This window comes from Gadus morhua, chromosome 4, assembly GCF_902167405.1.
Source record: "Gadus morhua chromosome 4, gadMor3.0, whole genome shotgun sequence".
In the NCBI taxonomy this organism is placed as follows: domain Eukaryota; kingdom Metazoa; phylum Chordata; class Actinopteri; order Gadiformes; family Gadidae; genus Gadus; species Gadus morhua.
Window position 1 is genome coordinate 34,452,180 of NC_044051.1, and position 22,500 is coordinate 34,474,679.

At 50.9% G+C, this 22,500-nt stretch overlaps 1 protein-coding gene across 2 annotated transcripts in view; it reads right to left on the reverse strand.

The window, feature by feature from the left end:
* Positions 1–22,500, reverse strand: part of agap1 (ArfGAP with GTPase domain, ankyrin repeat and PH domain 1) — a gene marked incomplete in the record, with an annotated part of 127,447 nt that overhangs the window by 8,444 nt on the left and 96,503 nt on the right. For both annotated transcript variants that reach the window (XM_030354494.1, XM_030354493.1), the window contains 4 exon segments: positions 10,773–10,995; positions 11,550–11,640; positions 13,405–13,559; positions 21,201–21,362. In XM_030354494.1, the coding sequence (XP_030210354.1) occupies positions 10,773–10,995; positions 11,550–11,640; positions 13,405–13,559; positions 21,201–21,362 (631 nt within the window).

Below are 22,500 nucleotides of genomic sequence, written 5' to 3' on the forward strand. Positions count from 1 at the left end.
GGCCGAGGGCTGACAGCGAGCCCACACACCCCAGCAATCACACAGGAGGCCCCGGGGCCACAGCTATCCTCCTCCTCCTCTGCTCAAACACAAAGAGCTAGCTGTTACACTGCTAAATGACCCCCAACACACACACACACACACACACACACACACACACACACACACACACACACACACACACACACACACACACACACACACACACACACACACACCCCCCAACAAGTAACCAACGTTACCAGGTCACACAAACAACAATAGCTCAATAAACCCGAGTGTGACATGAAACTATGGCAGTGACTTATATTAAGGATCACTTACATACTGTTATAACTGTGTGTGTGTGTGTGTGTGTGTGTGTGTGTGTGTGTGTGTGTGTGTGTGTGTGTGTGTGTGTGTGTGTGTGTGTGTGTGTGTGTTATTTCCAGCCAGAGCAGATTGTATCTGGTTTATGTTTCTGTACTTTTGAGCAAGTAGAAGAAGTCTGAAGAATTAATTTCATAGCGATACCAATACAGATCAGTGTCCTCCATGTTTAGAATAGATGTTCAGCTCACTGCATGGAAACATACGTAGCCTGAATAAGCTTAAGGTCTCTGATGTCTAACCTAATGGTTTTCAACAAGATGCCAATTACTGGCTGAAGGCAACCTCTGATGGATAGCTGGTTAAATAGGTGACGGAAAGGTCTAACACAGGAAGAGGCTCCAGACAGATACAAGGATAAACACAGAGAGCGAGCAAGAGAGAGAGAGCAGGAGACAGCGAGAGAGAGAGTCTGTGTGACAGAGTGACTCTGCTTGGCCTAATTAACACTCTAATTCAGCTCGTTAGGGCTCTGTCAGGCTAGATCTGTCAGCTGTACAGCTCCCTGTCACCTGGACACACACACACACACACACACACACACACACACACACACACACACGCACACACCCACACACGCACACTTTGACATGCACACACACACACTCTCTGTTCAGGTGAGGACGGTTTTAACACGGCGTCCACCTCAGCCGAGACCAGAAGACAAAGAGGGCAGCAGGAAAGAGATAAAAGTGGAGGGGAAAAAAGAGAGGGTAAGAGAGTCTGAAATCAATTAGCCTAGCGAGTCGTTAGCTGCCCTCGGATAGACACAGATAATTAAATAGAGGGGGGGAAGGGGGACTGCTGGCTGGACTCCACTCAGTCGACGGACTGTAATGAGAGAGAGACAGAGAGGGGGAGAGAGGGAGAGGGAGCGAGAGGCAATGAGCCACACTTGATGGGGAAACTCATAGGAATTAAACACAATGCTTCACTGGGAGGGAGGGAGGGAGGGAGGGAGGGAGGGAGGGAGGGAGGGAGGGAGAGAGAGAGAGAGAGAGAGAGAGAGAGAGAGAGAGAGAGAGAGAGAGAGAGAGAGAGAGAGAGAGAGAGAGAGAGAGAGAGAGAGAGAGAGAGAGAGAAACAGAGAGACGGAGAACGAGAGCGAGAGAGAGAGGCAGAGAGAGAGAGAGAGAGAGAGACAGAGAGACAGAGAGACAGAGAGAGAGAGGCCGAGAGAGAGAGAGAGAACAAAGACAGATATATTGAAAGAAAAGGGAGAGAGATAAAGAATAGGGGATGAGGGAGGGAGGAGAAATAAGAAGAGATGAAAATAAGAGAAACCGTAAAAGCGGAAACTGTAAAATGAATGATTCCGTGACCCGTATTGATCCTGCAGTCGTGTACAGTGGCAGCCCTACCTCATGTACGGTCCTCTATTCTACACTACTATCATACGAGTCATATTCTATACGTTTACATAGTTGATATGTTGTGGTTCAAAGGATCTGTTTAACGCGTCGCTGCTTTTGGGATGTAGGACAACAATTGCAGTGGCAATTTCCTTGAACATGACCCTTCTGAAAAGAGCGAGCGAGCGAGCGAGCAGGAAAGAGAGACAAAGAGACAGAGACAAGCGAGAGGGAGAGAGAGAAGAAGGAAGAGAGAGAGGGGAGAGCGAGAGATAGAGAAGGAGAGTCAGCGAGAGTGAGAGAGAAGGAGAAAGGTCCTGTTTCTAGCCATTGACATTTTCCTCCAGATGAACCTGGATGCAGACGAGTGGGTCCCCTCCAGGACTAGGACCCTGGTAATGGAGGTGTGTAGCTGACCAACCCCCAGGGAGATGGGGGGGGGGCAGATAGCCAGCAGGGAGGAGGAGGGGGAGAATGCAACTCCACAAGGAGCATTTAGTGAAACATTATCATTATCAAACAAAAAGGTCAAAAACCATGGAAACCGCTTTTGTAAAATCTGAGATGTGGTCTGCTTTGATTTACCCCCCCCCCCCCCCCCACAGTCTACTACTGGGCTGAAGACGAACAACATCGTCCCATTTGGACAACTCCCCAGCATAAATGAATATGTGAGCGTCTCTCATAGCACAGACACACTTAACATGGCTGGGTCAAAGTTCAACCGAATCACATGGGATTCAGGGTTTTACGAGCGTGTACGGAGCTGGGGTTCCCCGAGGATAAAACAAAAAATCTGTCCCTTGCCTCGGATTACAAGTTTCACGTTTTAATTGATCGTGAACCTCATGAATACAACGGTCCCTGAGCTGTGGGCCAGTCCATTATTGTAAGACACAGGGGGGATACTTACACACCTATTTTTCGGTTTACGCTTTTACTCGGATCAGCTATTGCCGAAGGAAATAGGTTTATTGAGTGATTTGTGTGAATGACACTAATTCAAGTGTGTATAACTTCGACATTTTATATCTTCAGACAATATTCACCTTTTTGCCTAAGCTGGACTTCTTCTTAATAATAGAAGGAAAGTATCACGAAACGCAACCAAACTTGGCAAGGCCAACGTTTGGCCGAGAGAGATTTTCGAGAACAAACGGCAACTAAAAAGTCAACAACTAAATTTCCCTGCAAAACGCTCGATAAATACTTTATTTGCCAGCGTTTCATTAAAACTGCGCACATTTGTTCCGCATGCAGGCACCGCTGTTCACATTAATTTAAACGAGTGAGAGAATGCCTTCCTAACAAGGCGCCGACCCTTTGGTTCGACGCTACATTCGAAGCCGTCGTCGGAGGAACGAATTCCCTTATTCATGCGGCATTAAGCGTGTTTCGACCGCGACGCGGCTCGCGAGAGCGAAGTATGCGCTTAAATAACAAAAAAAACCCAGCTAATGCGGATCATCCAGCGCGCACACTCTCGCGCTCTCTCCTTTTCCCATCGTTTCGTACTTGTTAACACGTTGAAAAAAATAAATAAAAAATGCACTGTGTCACTTTTCTTTTCCCGCCAATGTGGAACAGCTCCCAGGATGTTCACCAGCCGCCACGGCCCGCCGTGAACCAGATCAGTCCGAACGCATTACGCCCGGCGAGAGGGCCTCTCTTGGGCCGAGCTTGTCTTTTGGGGCCCTTTTTTCTATTTATTTGGTGAGCAATTTGTAGCAATGAGCCAATTAGCCAGAGGGGTAACACACACACACACACACACACACACACACACGGGCATAAACATACACACAGGCGTACACACACACACACACACACACACACACACACACACACACACACACACACACACACACACACACACACACACACACACACACACACACACACACACACACACACAAGCCTCAGTGCACGGATTCATTTGTGCTCCAGGGAAGGCATTGACCTCCTGGGGAGAAGCTAGGGACAGATAGCATCATGTGTGTGTGTGTTGTGGGAGTGGGGGGGGGGGGGATCTTTATTTAGTTATTCATTATTAAAACAGGGGCGGGCGGGGGGGGGGAACGAGGGGCGGCTGGGGTAATCTGATGAGTCAGGCATAAAGAATGTGCATTTAGTTTGTGCTTCTGACCCGCTCCCCCCCCCCCCCCCCTCTCTCCCCGGCTGCATTAGCATAGCCGCGGCCGCCGCCATGACAGACCACGAGCGGGCCGCTGTGATTGGCTCGTGTCGGCCGGCTGAATGTCAATAGTAAATTGGAGGGCTTGTTAGTGGACTCGGGAGGAGGAGGGGGCTCTGTGTGTGTGTGTGTGGGGGGGGGGGGGGCAGTCATGTACAAGATAATGTCTGTTAGGACTAATTTAATCAACCCCCCCCCCCCGCCCTTTACAGATGAATTAGAATGTAGAGGCCAATTATTTTCCTAACGTTTACGCTGTTTCTCCCTGTCAGAGAGGAACAGCGTGGGGCTGCCCTGAGAGTGTGTGTGTGTGTGTCGGAGAGTGTGTATGACATTGAGAGTGTGTGTGTGTGTGTATGTTTGAGAAGGAGTGTGTGTGTGCGTTTTAGAATGTGTGTGTGTGTATGAGGTTGAGTGTGTGTGTGTGTGTGTGTTTGAGAAGGAGAGTGTGTGTGTGTATGCGTGTGTGTGTGTGTGTGTTTTAGGATGTGTGTGTGTGTGTGTGTTTTACAATATGTGTGCATGTGTGTTTTACAATTTGTGTGTGTGTGTATGAGTGAGGGTGCGTGTGTGTTTTTAATGTGTGTGTTTCAAATGCAGGCCACATGAGTCGTGGGATTAGGGGGGGGGGGGGGGAGGGATTAGTTAGTTAACCCACAATAACACAGTGAACTGCGGTGGTCTGGACACACACACACACACACACACACACACACACACACACACACACACACACCCTAAACCCTGCTGCCCGGACCGGGCGAGGTGTGTTAAGAGGTGAATAACGCGCGCCTGGCGTCTGATTAATACGGCCGAGCCTAAACTTTAAATAGATCCTGCGGCGCCATCCATTACGAACGACGCCTCGCCGTGGACCCGTCCCCCAGGGGCCCTCGGCGCGGACGGACACAGGGCCCCGTCTGAGGCGGAGCCCCGGTGGTGAACGTGTGTTATGATCAGAGAACGCGGGGGGGAGAGATCTGAGTGATAGGGGCATGCAGGGGACCCCACTAGCCCTTCTGTTCAATGTGTCTCTGGGGGGTAATTATATTGTCATCTCCCCCCCCCCCCCCACGTTCTTAACCCCGCGTTCCCCGTCCCGGGCCCCTAGACCTGGCTCCCAGGAGCCCAATTCTACCGGCGTGGTTTTGGGGGGGGGGTGGCCCCTGGCACACCTGCACCCCGGCAGCAGATTAAAACCCCCGCAGTCTAATTTTAAAACTGTTAGCGCTGGCCTTTTATTAGACGGGGGGCTGCGAGGGGGGTCAGAACAAGACTAATCTGTTCCCATAAAGGAGTCTCTCTCGCTCTCCCTACCCCCATCTCTCTCTCTCTCTCTCTCTCTCTCTCTCTCTCTCTCTCTCTCTCTCTCTCTCTCTCTCTCTCTCTCTCTCTCTCTCTCTCTCTCTCTCTCTCTCTCTCTCTCTCTCTCTCTCTCTCTCTCTCTCTCTCTCTCTCTCTCTCTCTCTCTCTCTCTCTCTCTCTCTCTCTCTCTCTCTCTCTCTCTCTCTCTCTCTCTCTCTCTCCCCAGACCTGGGCGACGCTCCCATTCAAGCAGCGCTCTGGTCAGACACGGGCACGTCTTCGGGTTACCACGGAAACAATTGAACACTGCGTTAGCTTTGCGGGATAACGCGCGGCGACTCGCGCTGGCGTTTCGTCTCTGCTCTTCTGTTCGGCGGCTCTCAAACAGAGGTGTTCTACCCTGGGGACCGGGAAACAGTGACCCCTCAACCCCCCCCCCCCCCCACAGAGTCCGGACCCCTGGGTACCGCTGTCTGTCAGCAGGAGCATCGGAGCAGCATTCCTCTGAGGACTTCCCACCCCTACTCCCCCCCGCCGCCATGGCAACGCGCCCCCATCAGCGGGTTGTCGGCGGCGATCCGAAAAAAGCCGGAGCCTAGGAGGCGGGATTAGATTGGCGGCGGCGGCGGTGGCGGCTGTCGCTTCCTGTGCGCCCCCCCACCCCCTGGGGGGACCTCTAACGCGGCGTGTCAAAGCGTGTGCGCGCTGCGCCGGGGCCCCTGGGTGCTGGTGTCGGCGAGATGTAATTAAAACAATGAGCCGCCGCGATCAACGCTGTGAGAGGACCACCAGCAAAGACCCCCCCCCCCCCCCCCCCCCCGAGGAGAGAGGAGAGGAGGGAGGAGGGGGGGGGGGCCAGAGTTAGCAGGCCCCTAAGCGCAGGGGCCGCAGCCGTGTGCCAGGCGAGGTGCTGACTGCGGGCCCCGGGCGGGTAAGGGGTTAATGGAAGCGTTTAGAGGGCGCTTCACTCTTTTGTTTTTTTTTATTCTCTCCGCAGAACCGGACAGGCCCTGTGGCGCGGCGGCGGCGCTGGCTGTGTCCGTGTGATCCTCGCCTGGCCGCGGAGCCTCCGAGGGCCCCGGCCCCGCCGGGGGGGCCGATCAGAGCGGGTCGGACTCTTTTAGAGGAGATGCCAAAAAGGTGCAAGATGGAGGGCCGGCAGCCAAGAGCTAGACCTTAACTATTCAGAGTGTGTGTGTGTGTGTGTGTGTGTGTGTGTGTGTGTGTGTGTGTGTGTGTGTGTGTGTGTGTGTCTGTGTGTGTGTGTGTGTGTCTGTGTCTGTGCGCACACACATTCCACCCACTGGACTGCTTGCCACAGAGAGAGATGGAGGGGGAGAGAGAAAGCGAGAGAGAGAGCGAGGGACAGAGGGAAAGAGAGAGAGAGAGATAGTGAGAGCGAGAGGGAGACGGAGGAGAGAGAGAGAGAGAGAGAAAAAGAGAGAAAGCGAAAAAGAGAGCCAGAGAGAGAGGGAGCGAGATAGAGAACACACAGATGACGGCAACAGTTTGAGACAGAGCGGGCCGGCCCTGTCACATATCTCATCACATGGGTTTCTCACTAGACCTGATTCCTCCCAGTGCTGTGAGTCAGGAGCCCGGGCTGGAGGGGTGGATGAGGGGGTGGAGACACAGGCAAGGGATAATGGAGGTGTTTGGTTCCGACTGCCATGCTTATGTTCCCCCCCCCCCCCCCCCCCCCCCTTTCTCCTCTCGGCCCGCTTCTCAACCCTCCCCTCGGTCTCCCTCCCTTTCTCCAATACCTCCCTCCCTCCCTCCCACTCCTCCTCCTCTCCTCCAAACAGAACCTAATTGGAAGGAGAGAGTGTAAGAGGGGAGGGAGGGAGGGAGGGAGGGAGGAGGGGGTACAGACCTTGACAGGCAGGAGGTCACTCTAATTGCTGCCGGCCATATTTAACATTAAGATAATCAGGCCATTAATTACCTTTTGGATCATTAAATCAGCCACTTGCAAAATGAAATTCCGGCCTCTATTACTCACTTGAGGGAGCACGGCGGGGACGGCGCGCGTTCATTCATCAGACGTCGCCCTGCTCCCAGGCTCCGGACAAAGAACTGCCCTTTCCCTCCCCCCACTCATCCCTCCACCCCCTGGCTCTACGAACCCCTTATCCCCTAACTCATCCCTCCACCCCCTGGCTCTACGAACCCCTTATCCCCTAACTCATCCCTCCACCCCCTGGCTCTACAGACCCCTTATCCCCTAACTCATCCCTCCACCCCCTGGCTCTACGAACCCCTTATCCCCTAACTCATCCCTCCACCCCCTGGCTCTACGAACCCCTTATCCCCTAACTCATCCCTCCACCCCCTGGCTCTACAGACCCCTTATCCCCTAACTCATCCCTCCACCCCCTGGCTCTACGAACCCCTTATCCCCTAACTCATCCCTCCACCCCCTGGCTCTACGAACCCCTTATCCCCTAACTCATCCCTCCACCTCCTGGCTCTACGAACCCCTTATCCCCTAACTCATCCCTCCACCTCCTGGCTCTACAAACCCCTTATCCCCTAACTCATCCCTCCACCCCCTGGCTCTACAGACCCCTTATCCCCTAACTCATCCCTCCACTCGCTGGCTCTTCAAACCCCATTTTACCCCTACTTATACCTCCACTTACTTATATCTCCACCCCCTGGCTCTTCATTCTCCCCTACTCCTCCCTCCACTCCCTGGCTCTTCAAACCCCATTTTTTCCCTACTTATATCTCCACTTACTCATCTCTCCACTCCCTGGCTCCTCCTTCCCTTTCCCCTCTAACTCCTCCCTCCACTCCTTGGCTCCTCCTTCCCTTTCCCCTCTAACTCCTCCCTCCACTCCTTGGCTCCTCCTTCCCTTTCCCCTCTAACTCCTCCCTCCACTCCCTGGCTCCTCCTTCCCTTTCCCCTCTAACTCCTCCCTCCACTCCCTGGCTCCTCCTTCCCTTTCCCCTCTAACTCCTCCCTCCACTCCTTGGCTCCTCCTTCCCTTTCCCCTCTAACTCCTCCCTCCACTCCCTGGCTCCTCCTTCCCTTTCCCCTCTAACTCCTCCCTCCACTCCCTGGCTCCTCCTTCCCTTTCCCCCCCCTCACTCCCTCGCACAGGCCTGCACCCAATTATGCTATCACTCACCCACATGTCAAGCGGACCCCGAAATGGGCGGACGTTTAATCAGCGGGCCATTAGGCGCTTAGGGAGGTGTAGTGGCTGTATCGAACGCAGAGCAGCAGGAGGTATAAACTTTGACGGTTTGCAGTCTTCTATTGACTTGGTGGCTGTTGAAGATCCTGGAAGTTAGAAGCGTTGCGTGAACGTACGTCGAGGGAGAGCCAGTGTGGATTAAAAACTCCTCAATAAACTGCACGTTTGTCCGTTTGAACTCCATAATGTCCCGTCATCCAAAAAGTCAGGATGGATTTCAGCATTTAATGTTGCACAGCTTGCTTCCTTCGGAAATAAAAAAACGTGGCTAACGGATGTAATCGACCACTTAAGAGAGCGGCTATTAAAAAGAAAGACCTCTGTATCATTACACAGCCAGGACTTATTGCTGTGTGTGTGTGTGTGTGTGTGTGTGTGTGTGTGTGTGTGTGTGTGTGTTTGTGTGTGTGTGTGTGTGTGTGTGTGTGTGTGTGTGTGTGTGTGTGTGCTGTGAGATACTGAAGAAAAGCAAAGAAGCGAGGCATTTAAATAAAATAATATTTTTATGAAGCAGGAGTTGAGAGCTTCATTGTCAAATGTATTCAACGCTGAAAGATATGTTCTTCACTCTCAAGTACGGCCAAGTGGTGCTGTACTGGAGAGTGAAAAACATAGTTTATTTTGGAGCATATTGAAAACAACTTGCTCATTCCCAATGTTGTCATGTTGGCTGAGAGCAGGCTACTGTTGCAAGGGTTAAGGCAAGTTTTCCACTTACGAAGGTACAACTTAAAAAAAAACAACAACAAACAGGCCAGAACTCTTCAACACAATCTCAGTGCTAACATATTGAACTGAAACAACAAGCACGTGTGTTCTGAAGTGACCGTTGACAAAGTGGCACCGAAACAAATGAAACGACACTCACATTAACAAACAACACAAGCATTGACGCGCGCCATGTTAAAACCGTTGATCCAGCATCGAATGTACAGCAGTGGCCCTCGTAAGCAAACGCAAATCAGGGATGTCTTCTGGGCAGAAACGCTCATGCTATGGTTGAAAAACAAGAAGAGGAGTTTCAGATCGATTCCTCCTTTAAGGGATGGCCTGCTAAGTACTATTGACAAGATATGTTGATGTGAGGGGGAGGAGTGAGAGGGAGGGAGGGAGAGAGAGAGAGAGTGAGGTAGGGAGAGAGAGCGAGAGAGAGAGCGAGCGTAAGAGAGAGACAGGGAAAGAGAGATGCTCGGTTAATTGAGATAATATTGACCTCTTTCTCTAATCTCCTCCCCTCCCAGGAGGGGGGGGGCAGGGGGGAGGGAGGTACATGGTGGCTTCCTAAATACATAAATAAATAGCTACAACGCCAACAATAAATGCATTAGCGTCCTGACTGAGTGAGCATCCCATCGATATTCAATGATTAGTGTGTCATTCTCTGTGTGTGTGTGTGTGTGTGTGTGTGTGTGTGTGTGTGTGTGTGTGTGTGTGTGTGTGTGTGTGTGTGTGTGTGTGTGTGTGTGTGTGTGTGTGTGTGCGCGCGCACGCATTTGATGCATACTTGAAAAGAATACCAGGATGGCCGTTTTAACTGCGAGTTGTAATTACGTTTGTGTTCTATAAAGTATAAGTGGTTTATGTTGATGAATAAGACTGTAGTGTGTGTGTGTGTAAATAATAAAGGATCGTGTGGAATGATGTGAAGGAGGGCAGAACTGGAAGTCAATGCAGACAGCAGTCAGCTCTTATCTGTTACGAGGGCCGCACACGCACACACACACACACACACACACACACACACACACACACACACACACACAGAGCTCAAGGGGGTCTGTGTACACTGTAACCACCGTGAAGTATAAGTAGGAAGACGGACAGCGTCTCCAAACACCACACTACATCGTCACCTCACCAGGTTACATTTTTCATCCGGCTGGCAACATGTAAAGCGTTTAACTAGCAGCAATAGAATCGTTCTGTTTTGTGAAAAAAAAAACAAATTACACGGTACTCTCAATCTCACGCGTTACTCTCAATCTCACCAGCTATCACTGTCTGGCCCCTATCTGCAGGTTATGGTGGTGCAGATGCACTCAACCACTCAAAACTAGCGCTCAGTAACACCAAGACTGTCATTACTACCCCTACTACAATAAACGTGACTAACCGACTTAAAAGAGGCGCCTTAATAATACGTTTACTATTCAGAACTACGATAAGATTTGACGCTTTCGCTTCCGCCACCTAAACTGGACCTCTGTGTTCTCGACAGACTGCAGCAGAACAGCAACACAACCAACGCGTCAGCAACATCTGGGCCACCTGGCGTCCGAGCCTCGTACCTCAAGGCTCCGCAGCAGCCAAGAGAACGACCACAAGGAGAGAAGCGTGGCGCCCGCTTACCGTGTGGCGTCTGGCGTGGGTTTGTGCCGCCCCTGGGCGTTGGCCTCCCACACGCTGTTGGCCAGCTCGTTGCCGATGGCCGACAGCACCTTGATGAGCTCCAGGGGCCACTCGTCCAGGTCCAGGGAGCGCACGCGGGACAGGTGGGTGCCCAGGTTCCGGTGGATCCCCGAGCACTCGATGCAGATCAAGGAGCCCAGGTTGAGGCTGGCCCAGTCGGGGCCTGGGACGCACGCACGCACACACACACACACACACACACACACACACACACACAGACACAGACACACACACACACACACACACACACACACACACACACACAAAGGGACACAAGGACACAAAAAAAATCAATGCTAAATTCAAGCCTCTGTTCACCAATCCAAGTGGAAGTCACCATCAGTGTGAAACCGATCAGGCTCCTGAAACAATGGCTTCCCTAGAAATCCTGATAGCATATCCATCCTACAGAAAATGACAAATGACTAGCTAGGCCCTAGGTATAGTCGCCATCATGAGCATGCTGAAGAGATACACAATTACCAGCTAGGCCTTAGTTATCCTGCTAGCATGTTCATGCTACAGAGATAAACAACATTATGAGCTCGGCCCAAGTAATCCTGCAAGCATGTACATGCTTCAGTTCAGAGATATACAATCTCACTAGCTTGGCCCTGGCACTCCTGCTCGCATTGAGATTAAGGGGAGTGTCTCCCGCGGCGCGGCTAACGCTAAATTCTGACTCTAAAGCATATTGTTGTTGTTGTCGGCACTCACTCTGCGCTTCACAGTCTGCACAGCGGGAGTTCCCACGCAGGCTGCGGACGGACTGAAGGGCCATGGCCTCCGTCTGGCTGGTCAGACGAGACTGAAGAGGAACACACACACACATTCATTATTAATAATGATAACTACAATATAATAACATCAATACAACATAATAGTATTCAATAGATTAGGGTTAGCGCTAATCGGGTGGTGCACACACGATTAACAATAATAGCTTTATATTATCAATAAAAAGATAACAATTACTATTATGTAAAATATACATCATAATAGTCGAAGCGAGGTTGCAGAGGCCACACACATAACACATGATTGTAACACGCTGGAAACTAACTCGGACCCCTGCTCCGCACACACACACACACACACACACACAAGCCGATGCTCACTCCCTCACGGGCATCTCAATGGCATTTCAACTTGAATCTTAACCCCCCCCACACCAGGCCTGGAACAAACGACACAACAAGGCTGGAAACAAATGGATATACAGGGAGCGAAGGAGGCGGTGTTGGAGGAAGGTGGTGGTGGAGGAAGGTGGTGGTGGACGAGGAAGGAGGGGGTAGAAGGGGGAAGGAGGCGGTGTTGGAGGAAGGTGGTGGTGGAGGAAGGTGGTGGTGGACGAGGAAGGAGGGGGTAGAAGGGGGAAGGAGGCGGTGTTGGAGGAAGGTGGTGGTGGAGGAAGGTGGTGGTGGTGGAGGTGGTGTTGGAGGAAGGTGGTGGTGGTGGTGGTGGAGGTGGAATGAGGAGCTGGTGGAGGAGGAACGATATATTGGTGGAAGGAGGAGGTGGTGGTGGTGGTGGAGGAAGGTGGAGGTGGAGGAGGAATGAGGAGCTGGTGGAGGAGGAAGGAGATATTGGTGGACGAAGGAGGTGGTGGAGGAAGGAGGCGGTGGTGGAGGAAGGAGGAGATGGTGGGGTCAGGAGGTGGTGTAGTAGGAAGGAGATATTGGTGGAGGAAGGAGCTGCTGGAGGAATGAGGAGGTGGTGGTGGTGGAGGCAGGAGATGGCGGCAGGGGGGTAGGTGGGGTAGGGGGGTGGGGGGATAAAGGCCACTCCAGATGGCGGTTGGACTGGCTGCCCGGGGGCGTCAACACAAGCGAGACCACCCCCCCCCCCCCCCCTACACTCGGAGTGGAGCAGCTTTCTGCATGCGCAGGCGGAAAATGGCAACCGCGGCGGCGGCGGCGGCGGCGGCAACCAGGTGTCGCCTCACAGTAATTGCCTTTTGTAATTACGCCACAAACACGTGTGCGCATTTGTGTCGCTGCGTTTATGTGTGTTGCATAAACGCCCGCTCTTGTGGCTCTGAATGCCGCGCCGTAACACACACACACACTCACACACACACACAAACACACACAGACAGAATGTGGTTCACACTAGTTCATGTGAATGGTGGATAGGCTGATATGGATGGGCTAGTTTCTATATGAAGGGCATCGTGCCCCGTCTACCTCACTAATGACCAGAGAGTGACTTGTACTGATATTCCCCGCTGATTCACAGCTCTCAACTTATTCACTCTCTGCTTAGATTTGAGTATGAGTAGAGACTTGCTCTTCCGACACACCAGCATCACTTAGTCCCCCTCTCTCTCTCTCTCTCTGTTATTCTCTCTCTCTCTCTGTTATTCTCTCTCTCTCTCTCTCTCTCTCTCAGACAGACTCTTAAAACACACACATACAAACAGACGCTTATACTTACACACTTAGAGACTTCTACACTCTCACACAGACAGACTCTTACACTCACACACTCTTTCTCAAACACGCACACGCGCACGCGAGGAGTACTTGGTGCTGGTGGTGGTAGTGGCGCTAGCGGGGGCGGGCTCCCTCACCTTGTTCTTGCTGCTCTCGCAGGACTGCAGGCTGGCCAGGATCTGGCCCTCGATGGCCTGCACCCAGGCGTCGCGCTCCTCGTACGAGGTGGCCTCAAAGTGCCACATCTGGCCCGTCAGCGATACGATGGTGAACTCAAAGTTCTCCTCTTGTTCTGGGGGAGGGAGGGAGGGGAGGGAGGGAGGGAGGGAGGGAGGGAGGGAGGGAGGTGGAGGAGAGAGGAGAAAAGGTGGTTAGTGTCGTAGAGATGGGAGAGCCGAGGTCTGAGCAATGTGATACAACGAGGGGACCGGCTGACGCCGACACGTCGAGCAACCGGGAACCAGGTGGTTTCTGGGTAGGCGCCGCCGTGACAGAGATGGAACAAGTTGGGTCGACACTCGACCCAACTTGGACCCAGGGATGTTTTAGCCTCAGAAAAATGGCGGGAGAGCGACCTGATCTTTCCTAGTGTGGAGAGAATGCCACATTACGAATAATTTCCAACGAAACAGCAAACATCTGTTTGACGTTCTACAGCACTGAAGAAGCGCAAGATTCGATTTATTTTAGCCAGCGACAAAAATAGACGCATATGCCAGCGCAAAAAATAAACCACGGCCGCAAGGTTTCGTCTGGTGCCCAGGCCAGCCGTAGAATAGCTTGTGATAGTCACTGTACAACAACAGGAGAAGGAAACAGGTTGTTTTATTCTCTGGCAGCATACATTACAGCCAACTACTGCATTTTCTAAAATTGGTTAACAATGGTTTGTCAACTCGTGAATAGGGCAGACATACGTCTGTTTGGCAGCGTAGAAGTGAAAAATCTGTGCATAAGGATTGGGTTTGTGTTTAGTGTGCGTGCGTTGGTAGGATAACATTTGGGAGCGATTAGCCAATCAGAGATGAACCTAAAGCAGTGGGGATACCCTCCCCCGGAGAAAGCAGACACAATGACCCGGTCCTGGACACAATTAAGGAGGTTAAAGGCAGCCAGACTTGTGTGCATGTGTGTGTGTGTGTATATGTATGTGCGTGTGCGTGTGTGTGTGTGTGTGTGCGCGCGCGGTGTGCGTGTGTGTATTTGTATGTTTGTGCATGTGTGTGCACGCACATGTGTATGTGTGTGCTGTCTGGGGTCACAGGACGGTAATTGCCTGTTCAGGGTCCAACCTCCTGTTCAGTCTAATAAACCTCCCGGTTCCTAATCAGAGCGCGGCCCACCCCGATTTACCACCGGAAGAAAATCAACAAATACACTCATGTTACCTTTACAACCCAGTCAGTTCTAAAGCGGACCAGACACATAGATACCACTCCACTTAATACCTTTGCTTATATATATATATATATATATATTAATTCATATAAATGTCAATACCAGGGTAAGTATTAGACACTTGCTCAAGGCAGAACGATATTGGTAATGAGTTGGCTTGTTGATAAAAGGTCTGAACGATGATATGAACGGAGAGCAATGTGGTTGTAATGGACTAGTCTGGAGATCCATTACAGCTCGTAATGAGCCAACCAATCAGGGAATGTCATTAAGAGTTTGCTTCCATATCGTCTGCTATACTTTTAGTCTGAGTTTGTGTCTAATAACCCGTTGCAAACATCGATGGATAAGGACGTGTCATCATGAACGTCCATGCGATCATCCTCCGACGGTTTCCGTACATTGGACCCAGACCCCCAGGACCCAGACCAACACAGCCGAGACCCCCACAGCTGAGACCCCCACAGCGCAGACCCCCACAGCTGAGACCAAGGTGCTATGCTTTATACAGTTAGGAGCATAAAATCAATCAAACGGGCGAAAAGACTATACTGCAACACTATACTGCCCCCTTTGTACACATTATCGGGAAATGGAAGAATAAAGGCAGGCCGCACTGCGACGATCCATGGGTCACTGGTGACCTTGTCCAGTATACACAAACACCGCCAGGGTTATGGACTTCGCTCACTCCTGCATCTGAAACCCTGCGAAACACTGGTGAAGCTTCCGCTCTCAAAGCTTCAACTGTCCGACTGAAATTCAGATGTGTAAAAGACCCACAAACACCTCCTATAGCGTTAACGATAATGATACTAAGTGCCACGACGTCTCCTACGCAAAGCATTGACAGCGAACGGGTGGCAGAGAAAGAGAGAGAGAGACACACACAGACAGACAGAAACAGAGAGTCAGATAGAGAGAGTCAGAGAGAGTCAGAGAGAGAGACAGAGTCAGAATCAGAGACAGAGAGTCAGAGAGTCAGAGAGTCAGAGAGAGAGAGAGAGAGAGAGAGAGAGAGCGAGCGAGCGAGCGAGACAGAGACAGAGAGAGAGAGAGAGAGAGACAGAGACAGAGACAGAGCTGTCTATATGGCTTCTACAGCCCCCCCACCCCCGAGCAGTCTGATCCCGTGAGACCCCCGAGGGTCAGAGGCAGTGCACCCATCATAATTAAACTCCCATGATCCCCTGCTTCTCAGGGGGGGGCGGGGGCTCGGCTGTCTCACAATTATGGAAACCAACAACCCAGAAAGTTGCAGCCTCTTCGCCATGTAAATTAAATGGCGTTTCAGCCTTAAATGCGCCCCCACATAACACACACACACACACACACACACACACACACACACACACACTGCACATTTGCGAGTGTTTAATGAATTCCAGGATAAAAATGACAGAGGGCATTAGAGTGTGCAATTGACTTGCTCCCAGACATAATGCGACCCCCCCCACCCCCAGCTAGGGCTGTCACTTGGTTGATTGGTTGGTCGATACGCACATGTTCGCCCAATGAGAACGGTCGGACATCGCTTCTTAATCCATTATTTCGGGGGCTGAAGGGACAAATGCAGGATGATGTATTCTATTTTTGTGATAGGCTATATTGTGTTAGAAATGTTATTAATGGATTCATATGATATTCAAGGCTCTGTAGTTTTTGTTTTAATAATCATACGGTTTAATAAACTAGAAGACTTGTAAGACAGGAGGTCAAAACACCCCCACAGCTTTTGAACGCGCTCAACTGAAGGAAGCAAATGTTCTGAATATGGGCGATCTGATATTAGGGTGGTGAGGAAACCAATTGGATGATTTCAAATTCGGGAATTAAATCGAGAATTCATCGGTAAAAACGATTATCAGCGGAAAAGGAACGGCGGCGCCATACCTTCGCTATTACCCCCCCCAACACCGTGTGTGTTCAGTCCCCGAGCCAACACACACACACACACTCACACACACACACACACACACACACTCCTGCTATGGGTAATTACAGAGGCGCTCTGGGCTACGGCGTGCGACATTCACAGCGAAGGAGGCGACATCGTCGCAATCTGTGAACTCTGACCCCTGCAACCTTTAACGGCAAAAACAATACGCGCCAAACATCTATATCTACGACACGCTGGGGACTCGAGACTCTGTGTGGGGGGGGGGGGGGGGGTGTGTGTGTGTGTGTGTGTGTGTGTGTGTGTGTGTGTTACCCCCCCATGAAGAGGGTGAGGGGAGTTCATGCATAAAAGGTTGTGCACGTACACACCTTCATATTTGTAGGTGTGTGCATTAGGCGGTTACTGAGGCAGAGGTGGATGTTTAGTGTGTGTGTGTGTGTGTGTGTGTGTGTGAGAATGTTTGTTTTAATGTATGTGTGTGATTGTTTGCATTAACGTATATGTGTGACTGTGTGCATGCCTGTGTGTATGCATGTGTTTGTGTGTGCGCATGTGTGTGTGTTTGTGTACGTGCGTTTGTGTGTGTGTATGGGCGAGCATGTATATGCACACGCAGTAGTGCATGTGCATTTGTGTCCATGCATGTGTGTGTGTGTGTGTGTGTGTGTGTGTGTGTGTGTGTGTGTGTGTGTGTGTGTGTGTGTGTGTGTGTGTGTGTGTGTGTGTGTCTCTGGCAGGCCGACCAGAGGCGAGTGTGAGGGGAGATCAGGGTGCTGGCTGTGAGGGCGACTTAGAGGAGCTGGAGATAAAAGACAAATTAAAAGTCTAAATGTCACTGCACACAGTATTGCTTTGTGATACAGGTCATTACCCCCCGTATTATGCCCACCTTTTTTACAACATTAATAACCTGGAAAATATTACAGCGGCAGTCGACGAAAAAGCCCCCCCCCCCCCCCCTCCCCCCCCGCCACCATCTTGAAAGAGAGAAGTACTCCAGCTCTATTCTGCCTCAACAAGTTTGCCAGACAGCTACACAGGCGACCTTATGGAGTGACGGTGAACGACTGGAAATCACGCAAACGATTGCCCTGCTCACTTTGCAGAAACATATGTATTTGTAATACAATGCAGGTATACCAGTTCAGGTGAATTAACTTTTTTTTTTGGTTGCAAAACGTGCAAAGTGGAACATGGAATGAAAGGAACTTAAATTTGACAGTGTCGTGCAAGGAAGCCCATCCTGATTGGTGCAGTTACATAGAAGGCGCACAAAATACAATTACAATTTCTGTCAAGTAAACTAAAGACCCCGATGAACTTAGAACTAAATTGCCGAGTTGGGACAGACAACGTGGAAGGTTTGTGACCGAATATGATTCCGTCAGCACTGTGTGTGTGGGGTAGTTAGCAGATTGTTAGTGAATTAGTGAGGGGATCTTTTAGTTGTAGCTAAAGATCGCTGATATTAAAGTTCCTCCCCCCGTGCTTCATTGTTAGCTAAGGGTGTGTTTGACCGTAGCGAAAGCTAAGCTCTGCGTTTAGCGGTGCTTCAGTGAGCTCCTGTGATGTTCCGGTGGGACCACCTGGAAGCCATCGGCACACAAACACACACACACACACACACACACACACACACACACACACACACACACACACACACACACACACACACACACACACACACACACACACACACACACACACACACACGTCTTTGTGACCCACCTGTTTGACCCCCAATCATACAAATTAACCCTGTGATGTTTGGGGGGGCGGCCATTTTCCTGATGAGTCACGACTTTAAAGGGAAGGTGAACAATGAGCCAGTGATGGGGCGACCGCGACCAGTTCACCTGCCCAGGTGCTTTCAGGAGCACTGTTGTTCTATTGTGGAGTTGCGGGGGGGAGATGTCCAACTAATACGAAATGCTTAAACGGTCCGGCAATCAAAGTGGCCAGATGTTTGAAAAACACAGGTGCTGGGGCAACACACACTCCCTCACACACTGATCTTAACCACGGTCGCCTGGAGAGGAGATATTTACTTGAGTGGTCTAGAAATCAACGTCTTCGTTTTGATCAATGCAATTTTCATATCGTTAGCCTCACAGCATAATTGCAGTGAAGTCATATTATGGCCAAATTGTGATAACTAACCTAACTCTACTCTCCTACCGCTGATGAATCACTGTGCCTCATTGGCTATATCCTAAGCCAATCAGAGGGATTTGGACATTCCATAATCAATATTTGCCTAAGCTTATGTGTGTGTGTGTGTGTGTGTGTGTGTGTGTGTGTGTGTGTGTGTGTGTGTGTGTGTGTGTGTGTGTGTGTGTGTTTGTGTGATGGAAGTTTGTTTTGTTCAAGAGAGGAGCTCCCTGAAATAATGTTGGAAGGGAGGGCGAGAAACTCACACAGAGAAAGAGCGAGCGAGAGAGCGAGCGAGCGAGAGCGAGAGCGAGAGAGAGAGAGAGAGCGAGAGAGAGCGAGAGAGAGAGAGAGAGAGATGCGCCATTCGGCTGGTTGAAGGCCGAATGAGGCAAAAATGGATGGAGCAAATTTAGTCTGAGTGATGGAGTGAATCAAAAAGAGTAAGAGAGGGAGAGTGAGAGATGAGCCCTGGACCGGTGACTATGCAGAGTGTTAAAAGGTAGGCAGACAAGAGGCCGAGAGAAATGGGACAGAGTAAGTAAGAGAAAGAGAGACAGCGAGAGAGAGAGAGAGAGAGAGAGAGAGAGAGAGAGAGAGAGAGAGAGAGAGAGAGAGAGAGAGAGAGAGAGAGAGAGAGAGAGAGAGAGAGAGAGGGCGGTTCCTGCTCATGAATTACACCAGGTCCTGTTCTGACACAGAGATCCGTCAGCAAAGGAAGGGGGGGGGGGGGGGGGGGGGGGGGGGGGTGCTTGCCGTGACAATCCCCCCCACCCCTCCCACCACTGTAGCTGTGACGACGCCCCGTTTCCACAGAGCTTAATGGCTAAATTGGGAGACTGTTACTAATCGCTTATTGAATAATGAAAGTGACACAGCTGATAAAAGATTTCAATACACTGGAATATTTATAATATTTCACTTAGGGCCGCACCCCCAACCCACCCCTCCGGCCCTTCTGGGGGGCCGGGCCGACGACAGGCCGCCTCTGACAAAGTGCTTCATGCAACAGAAAATATTGGATTGCTCTGCTGCTGAACGTTATATAGTGGGGATGCACCTATACTAGTATTAACTGGACAGAGAGATGAGATGGGCTGAGAGAGAGAGAGAGAGAGAGAGAGAGAGAGAGAGAGAGAGAGAGAGAGAGAGAGAGAGAGAGAGAGAGAGAGAGAGAGAGAGAGAGAGAGAGAGAGAGAGAGAAGGGGTGTGGGAGAAAGAGAGAAGGGGTGTGATAGAGAGAGAGAGTGAGAGACAGCGAGAGAGCGAGAGATGACAGCAGCAGAATAAAGCTGGAGAGAGAGGTGATATTGGCAGAAGATGGAGAGAGAGAGAGAGACAGAAACAGAGAGAGACAGAAAGCGAGGCGTAGCCAGCTCTGTGTGGAGGAGGGTGTGAGAGAGGGATGGTACGTATCCGTCACCCAGGCAGCCACTTGTCTTGTCGGGCTCTTGATGCGGCCATGATGGAGGGACGCATATAACACATCTGCTGCTGCACCCACAGCTGTTCCTCTTCCCTTTGCATGGCTGTGTGTGTGTGTGTGTGTGTGTGTGCGCAGTGCGCACGCCTGTGTGTGTGTGAATGACTGAAGGACAAGGCTTGAGAGAGAGTTATAGCACACAGTGTATGGGGTACCCCCAGTACGCCAGCTAGAGTTGTAGGGGTGTGAGAAAGAAATTGATTCGAGTCAGAACAGGGTTTCGCATCTTCTATGACTCTGAATCGATTGACTGTCCTGTAGTGTGTGAGTCAATGCTTGTACTGGAGACTTTTCCCCGCCAGCAAAAAACCTCTACGGTATATAGTACACATTCAGCTTAGGCTTAGCTCAGGAGCTAGAGTGGTTGAGTAGTAACCGGAAGGTGGCTAGTTTGAATCCACCTCGCTCCGTGTCGAGGTGTCAATGAGCAAGACACCTCAACCCTAACCGCTCCCGACGAGCTGGCTGTCGCCTTGCATGGTTGACTCCGCCATCGGTGTGTGAACCGCTTTAAGTCGCTTTGGTTAAAGCGTGTGCTAAATACTCGAAATGTAAATGTGATTCCAGGCTGACATGTGTGACAACAACAGCGTTCTTCACCAGAGTTTACACATGTCCACCACACAGAAACGAGTCTTACGACCACAGGTTGGAAACAGAGAGACAGACCAACAGGATGAGGGGAGCGTGGAATGAGAGGAAGTGAGGGAGACGCCCCCCAGCCCTGGTGGAGCGGAGGGTGAAGGGGTCTCCGTGGAGAAGATGACTACGGTTCCCAACCCCCCGGGTTTCTGAAACTAGGATCCATAAACAAGCATAAATTAATTTTAAAATAATTTAATGAAATATTTAGGAAAGGGAAAGCTAGGAACCATTGTGGCCTGGTTTGATTCCCCATGTCGAAAAAAGGGGGGACTACTAAACCGGCGGACCGGTTTAGTAGTCCCTGGGGGGGGGGGGAAGCGGGGCGTGGCATGAGGGGGGGGGGGGAATGGCGTTACCTTCCGCAGTACCAGAGAGGCCGTCCGCTTTGAAGTTGCTGGTGCTCTTCTTCCGCCGGTGCTTCTTGCGGTTGGCGTGGGGCGACGGCGGCGGCTCCATCTTGGGGCTGGTGGTGCTGGAGATGCTGGGGCTGGAGCACACCGAGTCCCCCAGGCCCGTGTCTGAGGGAGGGGGTACAGGGGGGGGAGACAGACTGTCATATGAAGTCACACCCAACGGTGATAAACGGTAGAAAGTAGGGCCGCTCGATTATGGAAAAAGTCATAGTCACGATTATTTTGGTCAAAATTATTCTTTTATATTATTTATTTAATTATTTTTGAGTTTGTATTCAGCATGTCTCTCCCAAAAACCCTTGAAAGCTACCCTCTGCAACTGAGAACTTACTGAAAGCTAGCTAGAATGAGACAAGACTTGTTTAACCAGCTAAAAAGAAAGAGACAAACCTCAGTTAGTTAGCTAGATGGAAAGAGACAAGCCTTAGTTAGCCAGCTAGCTAGAAAGAGACGAGACAAGCCTCATTTAGCCAGCTAGCTAGAAAGAGACGAGACGAGACTCAGTTAGCCAGCTAGCTAGAAAGAGACGAGACTCAGTTAGCCAGCTAGCTATAAAGAGACGAGACTCAGTTAGCCAGCTAGCTATAAAGAGACGAGACTCAGTTAGCCAGCTAGCTAGAAAGAGACGAGACTCAGTTAGCCAGCTAGCTAGAAAGAGACAAGACTCAGTAAGTCAGCTAGCTGGAAAGAGACAAGACTCAGTTAGCCAGCTAGCTAGAAAGAGACGAGACTCAGTTAGCCAGCTAGCTAGAAAGAGACCGGACCTCGCTAGCCGAGGCTCATCTCTTTCCTACTTAGCGTTCCCGCTGTTGCCTGACTATTGACCAGCGGCTGAACACCGTAACACTCAGCTCCCATTACTATCACCATCCAACACAACATGAGTGAGTGTGTTTATTTAAAGGGGTGCTGGCATGGAGAACTCATTACAAACTTAGCACAACACAAACACACACACACACACACATAGAGGAACACGCACGTAAGCTCTCTATTTGACCGCCCTCCTCCCCCACCGACGCCGGTCAGCCCCAAGGACGACCATAACTTATCCTGCGATCATTTGGACTCAGCTCAAGTGGAGAATGTGACAACTTATCTCTGGTGACAACATGTCAACCCCCAGCGTGCAATTAACTGCCGTGGATTAACAGCCATCGCATCTGTAAACTCCGCTCCATTCACATCAACCTCCCCAGCCCCCCGCCCAAACCCCCCCAGCCCCTCCCCTTACGCTTCTAAA